The sequence below is a fragment of the Cebus imitator genome, unplaced genomic scaffold (assembly GCF_001604975.1).
Source record: "Cebus imitator isolate Cc_AM_T3 unplaced genomic scaffold, Cebus_imitator-1.0 Scaffold203, whole genome shotgun sequence".
NCBI lineage: Eukaryota > Metazoa > Chordata > Mammalia > Primates > Cebidae > Cebus > Cebus imitator.
Genome location: NW_016107518.1, coordinates 2,517,073 through 2,523,842, shown reverse-complemented (window position 1 = coordinate 2,523,842; position 6,770 = coordinate 2,517,073). Strand labels below are relative to the sequence as shown.

Here is a 6,770-nt window from a genome sequence, read left to right as displayed (position 1 = left end):
ATCATAGCTCACTGCAGCCTCAACCTCCTAGGCTCAAGTGACCCTCCCTCAGCCTCCCAAGCAGCTGGGACTACAGGTATACAACAGCATGTTAGGCTAATTTTTATTTTTTGTAGAGACAGTGTCTCACTATGCTGCCCAGGCTGGTCTTGAACTCCTGGCCTCAAGCAAATCAATCTGCATTTCTTGTAATGATGGAATTAAGCATTTCTTCACACTTGCTAGCCAAATTCTTTCTACTTTTTAAAGTTATTTTTCTTTTATTGACTTGTTGCAAATATCTGCCTATTATCCTTTATTTTTTACCTTATGCTTTCTTTTGCTTTAATTTTTATGTAGTCAAAACTATGACTCTTTTCCTTTATGGTCTCCTTTATTTGCTTACTTAGAAAGGACTCCTCTACCCCAAAAATTATAATAATAGTTTCCTTCATTTCTATCTAATATTTTTATGGTTTATCTTTTATCTTTAGATCTTTAATCTACCTGGAATTTGCTTTCGTGTTTGGTATGAGGTAAGGATTTAATGTTTTCCTAACTGGATAACCAGTCATCCTTACGTATTTATTGACTAATACATCTTTTCACTTCTGATCGGAAGTACTTCTTTGATCATCTATCAAATTCCCACATATACACACAGACTTGCGTGTCTCTGGAATCTATTTTCTTGGCAATCTTATTGTCAGGGAGCTCCACCATGTCATATCTCTACCATCTTTTGTCACTTTGCCCACTTCTAGTCCTGCACTTCTGTTCTTATGCATGCTGCTTCCTCTTCCCCACCAGACCACCTGTACGACACATCGCTCACCTTGTAAATCCTCTGAGATCTTTTTGTGTAGTTATTTAATTGCCTCAGCCTCTTCTATTTCCTCCCTAACCGAAGCCTTGCTCTTCCCAGGAATACCACACACTTCCGCTACAACATGCTCTGAGAGGCAGCCACTTCCCACATCATAGGGTTGAGACATGGGGCTGCTTCTGGGTCACCCATTCCACCACCACCAAGTAGTAAAACACCTTTCTTCTGTGGTTCATGCCATCCAGCTGTTAAATCTCCAGCTCTCTGTTACAACACTCTGCAGGTTCTTGATCACTTCTTTACTCAATTTTTTTTTTTATTTTTGAGATAGAGTCCTGCTCCATTGCCCAGGCTGGAGTGCAGTGGTGCGATCTCAGCTTACTGCAATCTCTGCCTCCCAGGCTCAAGCGATCTTCCCACCTTAGCCTCCTAAGTAGCTGAGATTACAGGTGTACACTACCATACCAGACTAATTTTTGTATTTTTACAAATCAGATGGGGTTTCACCACATTAGCCAGGCTGGTCTCGAATTTCCTTACCTCAAGTGATCCATCTGCCTCAGCCTCCCAAAGTGCGGGGATTACAAGTGCTGTGAGCCACTGTACCCAGCTTTACTTACTTAATACTTTGGATCCTGGTGCCCAGTATTCCTCTGCATCCCAAGGCTGGCTATCATCCTAGATTATTTTTAACACCCAAGATGAAGAACTAACCCATGTTCTGGCTTAGCAGTCATCCAACAACATCCTCCTCCTCCTCAATGACACTCCTGTGGTTGCCTTTGGATCTTCTTCTCCTCAGGCGGTGTTCAAACTCATCCTTCTGAGCTCTAGTGCTACACAGCTAACTGTTTGCTAGATACCTCATAGTCAACACGTCAAAACCAGATTTACTTTTCATGATTCTCACTCTACCTCTCAACCTCTTAGTCAGTTTTGCTCTTTTCACTCCTTCCCTTCCTCTCCTACTATTTTCCCTATCATTGTTAATGGCAGCACAAGTGAATGAGAGCCAACGTTCAAATTGCTAAGTCAGAAATCTCTGAGTCATCCTCAGCACCCTCTCCTTCCAACCTCACTCCCACTTCCAAGCAGCCACCTCCTAAATCACCTCCTAAATCTCTCTTCAGTCTTTATAGTTTTCTTTGTCCTTACAGCCATCAACCGGACTTCAGTCACTATTCTCTCTTATCTATACCACTGTTAGCCTTTTAACTGGGTTTCCCACCTCGAATCCCACTCTCTGGCAAGTCCCAACGTAGCCAGAGTTTAGTCACATCACTTATCCTGTTGAATGGACTTTACCAGCCTTCTTTGACCTTAGGATAATGCTCTCTTCCTTACCAGGGCTTATTAGGCCATTTCATGACCTTTCCATCTATCACCTCTTTAGCTTCAGAACTTGCTGATCCACCTTAGAGTTGTGTACTTCAGCTAGACATCCTGAGTCCCTTGAATATGGCATGAAGGCTTCTTGCCTGCAGGCATTTACCATGCATCGTTCTTTCTATGTGGAAAACTATCTTCACCCCATCGACTTCTACTTTTAGATCTCATTCAACAGCTCTCTAGGAAAACCTTTTCAATATACACCTTCCCCTTTTTCCCCCACACACTTACGTCAGGTGTTCCTCTTCTGCACTCCCAAAGTGCAGAACCCTGCGCTTCAGTTATCATAGAAAAAATCACACTTTGTCTGTCTGTATCCCCATTTCCAGGAATTGTAAATTCTTTAAGGATGAGGGTGGGGGTGGGTGTGTTCAATTTAACATTCCGTGGGCCTAGTGCTATTGACAATTAAAGTTACTTGATAAATACTATTTGTACTAAGAGTGGATGGGAGGAAGGAAGAAATGCTACTGGAATCTGATAACAGTGGACCAGGGATAAAAATATTCATAACCTGAGTGCCAATGAATAAGCAACTAGATGTTGGAAATTACTACCTATTTGAAGCAATTAATGCTAAGATGTGATCAGATCCTGCCAGAGGCCAGTAGTTTTCCAAATTGCTAACTGGCTTGACAAAGACATATATGAGTGTACCACAATATTGTACAGTGACAAGAGCAAAATCTATGCATGATTGGAATTTCTGCTCCACCCCTAACAGCTATGTAACCCCGGTCATGTTACTTAGCCTCTATGTGTCCATTCTGAAAGACTAGGATAACACTGACCTCACATAGGTATGATGAAGATTAAAGGGCAATAACATATATCAAGTGCCTGACAGTCAATAAATGCTAGTTTCCTCCTGTGTTCTACTTCCCTTTTCCCAATAAGACAGTTTTGCCCCAGCAAACCTCCGCTCTCTCATTTGGCCAGAAGAGTCCCGGGGCAGGGTCTCCTATGGCAGAGCCGCACTCTAGAAGCAGCTTCCTTGAAGGGCTTTTCATAACTTCTTAAGGCAACTGAAGGCTTCACTACTGTGAGATGCCACTCTGTATGAGAACAGGCTGACACTTCTACATATAAAAGGGACATGGCCTTGGAACTCTGAATCTCCAACCTAGGACTGCAGCTCCAGGCAAAACAACAAAGCCACTAATGTGGAATCCTAGTTACAACAAGGACAAGGTTGAAAAGTACAGTAGTTAAACTTTTCATGCATAACACAGTGTATTTAGTAAGCCATCTCCCTACCCCCCTCAATCCCAAGAGCTTTACAAAAGAAGAGAAAGGCTGCTTAATGACAGCCAAGCTGACAAGCACCCTGCATTTGAGTATACACTCCCACAGGAAGGAGGTCTACACCACACCCAAGCCTAACCAGTCTCAAGATGTGGACACAACAATAACATACCACAGTTGGCTGGGGATCAGGGCTGAGTGTGTGGCCAGGAAGCTTCAGCAAATGCCCATAGCTTAAAACAGGAACAATGGACATGAAGAGAGAAGACTCAAGTTCCTGACCCAATAATGAGTTTTATTCATTACAGCCAGGAATAGAGAAGAAAATATAATCCACTTCTCTATTACAATAGACTGTAAACACATAAAACTTGAGACAGTTCACACCACAGAAAACTCTTCAGACATGTGCCTCTCTTACCCCTACAGCCCCTACCTCATTTCTTCAGCTGACTTTGCTGGCAGTGGCCCCACAAAGGTTGTGAAACCTCTTGAGGATGATGTAAATTGACTCTATTTTATCACTTATTTTCAGGGCCAGTAGAAGAAATTTAGGAAACTGCAGAAACATAAGAATGACTGCTTTTGTTTGTTTTTGTTTGTTTTTTTTGTTTTTTGAGACACGGTCTGGCTCCGTTGTCCAGGCTGGAGTGCAGTGAAACCATCTTGGCTCACTGCAACCTCTATCTACCTCCTGATCTACCTACCTCAATCTACCTACCTCAATCCCAAGAGCTTTACAAAAGAAGAGAAAGGCTGCTTAATGACAGCCAAGCTGACAAGCACCCTGCATTTGAGTATACGCTTCCACAGGAAGGAGTTCTACATCACACCCAAGCCACACTTTTCCCACCCTTATCCCTCTTTAATCCCAGCCCCCACCCTCATCACATCCACCAGACCTGAACTTTGAGCTCACTCATAACTCTTTGTGCCTCTGTTCAAGCCATTCTTCCTGCCTGGAATACCCTCTTTTCAGTCCCGGCTAATCACACCTACCACCCCATTCCAAGTGGCCGCTGGAAACTCACTTCCTTACGGAAATGTTCTGTGATTTCTTTCACAGCTTACACGTTTTTTTTTTTTTTTTCCTTTGAGACGGAGTCTCCCTCTGTCGCCCAGGCTGGAGTTCAGTGGCCAGATCTCGGCTCACCACAACCTCCGCCTCCCGAGTTCAAGCCATTCTCCTGCCTCAGCCTCCCGAGTAGCTGGGACTACAGGCGCGCACCACCATACCCGGCTAATTTTTGTACTTTTAATAGAGACGGGATTTCACTATGTTGGCAAAGCTGGTCTCGAACTCCTGACCTCGTGATCCGCCCGCCGAACATTCTATGTGTTAGACACTTGTATGTAACTTTGCATAGTTCCCGCATTATGTCTCCCTGACTTGGAGTGTTTTCTCTGGTCTCCTCTACCCAGACCTTGGTCACAGCCTCACTAGGATCCCGCATCGCTTGAACATGGTCAGAAGCTTGGATTTCTGCTGGCACAGTATTTTCAATAAATTGATCTCCTGATTGACAGTAGTAGGCATCTCTGGAGGAAAACCTAATACAGCTCCAGGAGGAAGTGGAGTGCCTGCGATCAGAGGGCTAAGCAAAAGCCCAGAGGGCGTCTCCGGAGCCTTGGGGGAGCTGACCCCAGGCAGGCTCTCTCAGGGCCTGGGAACAGGGCAGGACAAGTCCAACTCACCTGTGAGGTAAGGACGGGGCCAAGACCCGGAACCGAAAAGCAGGTCCCGATAGCGTTGGAAGGCCTCATCGAGGACAGAGCAGCCGGGCTGCGCGGCCGAACTGACATCATACTGGAATTGAAAGTTGTTCGGGTAAAGGACGTAGCGCCGGTCGGAGGTGTGGATGTTCTGGGGCCAGGGCCATAGGGCCGTCACCCGCCCCGCGAACGCTGCCACCAGCAGCAGCGAAAACCAAAGCCTAGAGCTTGCCATGGCCCGCCGGTCACCCGTCTCGGAGGGGGCTGGCCACGTGGGACCCTGGTCAGGTGAGCGGCGCCCCCGTGACTATCGGCGTATCACGTGACCAGAGGCGGCTCTGCGCCTGCGACCCCGCGAGGACCCACTCCCTGCCCTTTCACTTCCGGCCTGGAGGTGGGGCTCCCGCTGCGGGTAGCGGAGCACGCTGAGCGTCTGTAATGGCGCCGCTGCCCGGGCGGCTCACGGGCCCAGCGGAGCGGTAAATAACCCGCCACCCCTGCGGTCGTGCCGCCTGAACTAGACAGCGCACCTGACTCGAGAAGCGCGGAGTGGGAAGACGAGGCCGCAGGGCGAGCTGGAAATAAAGTTTCTCAGATGGCTCTAGGCTGAATCTTGAACGTTGTGATAGAGCTTGCCAGGCCTACTGGGAGGTAAAGGACTTCTCAGACCGAAGTAACTTCAGAAGCAGAAACACAGAGGATTAAAACCACAAGTCACTGTGATGTGAAATTTCGTGGGGCAAGAGAGGGCTGGAAGTAGGTCGTCTGCACGGCTGTGCTAGAGGGGGGATCACAAGATCACACAAATGTGATTTACTTATGACTGGAAAAAATGCGTACTTTCAGAGCCAGCTTGAGGCATTCCATTGCCTGCCTACGACATGGACTCTTCGCTTCAAGACTGACTGTAAATCTAGTTGATCCTCACATCCCTTTTCTCCAAACAAAACCCTACAGACCCTGCTGTGTATTTACTGCAAGCAGTAAGATATTGCTGGGGCTTTGGGTTCAAGATGGAGAGTGCCCAGAGATCATGACAGGGGCCTGGTCCTGCAGAGGCTTACACAGGGAGTCGAGGAATTTATTCTGTGAGCAATTGCAAATCATCCCGAAAGATCTGCATTTTAGAAATATGCTGAATTGTTGCATGGATAAGAAACTAATTAGGAGGCCCTTTTTTATTGGAGGTAGAGGATAATGAGAGACTGAACTACAAAAGTGGGGAAGGGAGAGAGCTGTAGATCCAAGAAATAGTGGATATCCAGAAAAGAGGCTTGAGAAGGGATCAAGGAGAATTCCACAATTATCAGAGACCCTGTCTTCCTTGTTTACCACTGTATTACCAGAACATAATACAAAGAATGCTATTGTTATTGGGTAGCATTAATTGGTTAGTAGGTACTTTTAAAAATTTTTAAATTGAATTTTAGTATTAAAATACATGTACAGAGCAGGAAAATGAACTTTTTAAAATAAAGGGCTTTCACTGGGCATGGTGGCACATCCCTGTAGTCCCAGCTACTCAGGAGTCTAAGGCAGATCACTTGGGTCCAGGAGTTCAAGTTTAGCCTGGGCAATATAGTGAAACCCTTTCTCAAAAACAAAACAAAAAACAAGT

General features: G+C 45.9%; 1 protein-coding gene across 1 annotated transcript in view; it reads right to left on the bottom strand.

The window, feature by feature from the left end:
* The window catches only part of HEXA (hexosaminidase subunit alpha), a 39,187-nt gene extending 32,640 nt beyond the window's left edge, over positions 1–6,547 (bottom strand). Inside the window, exon 1 of the mRNA XM_017548090.2 lies at positions 5,135–6,547. Within this exon, the coding sequence (XP_017403579.1) occupies positions 5,135–5,387 (253 nt within the window). The 5' untranslated portion in view covers positions 5,388–6,547. The remainder of the gene's footprint in view (positions 1–5,134) is intronic.
* Positions 6,548–6,770: the final 223 nt, after the last annotated feature.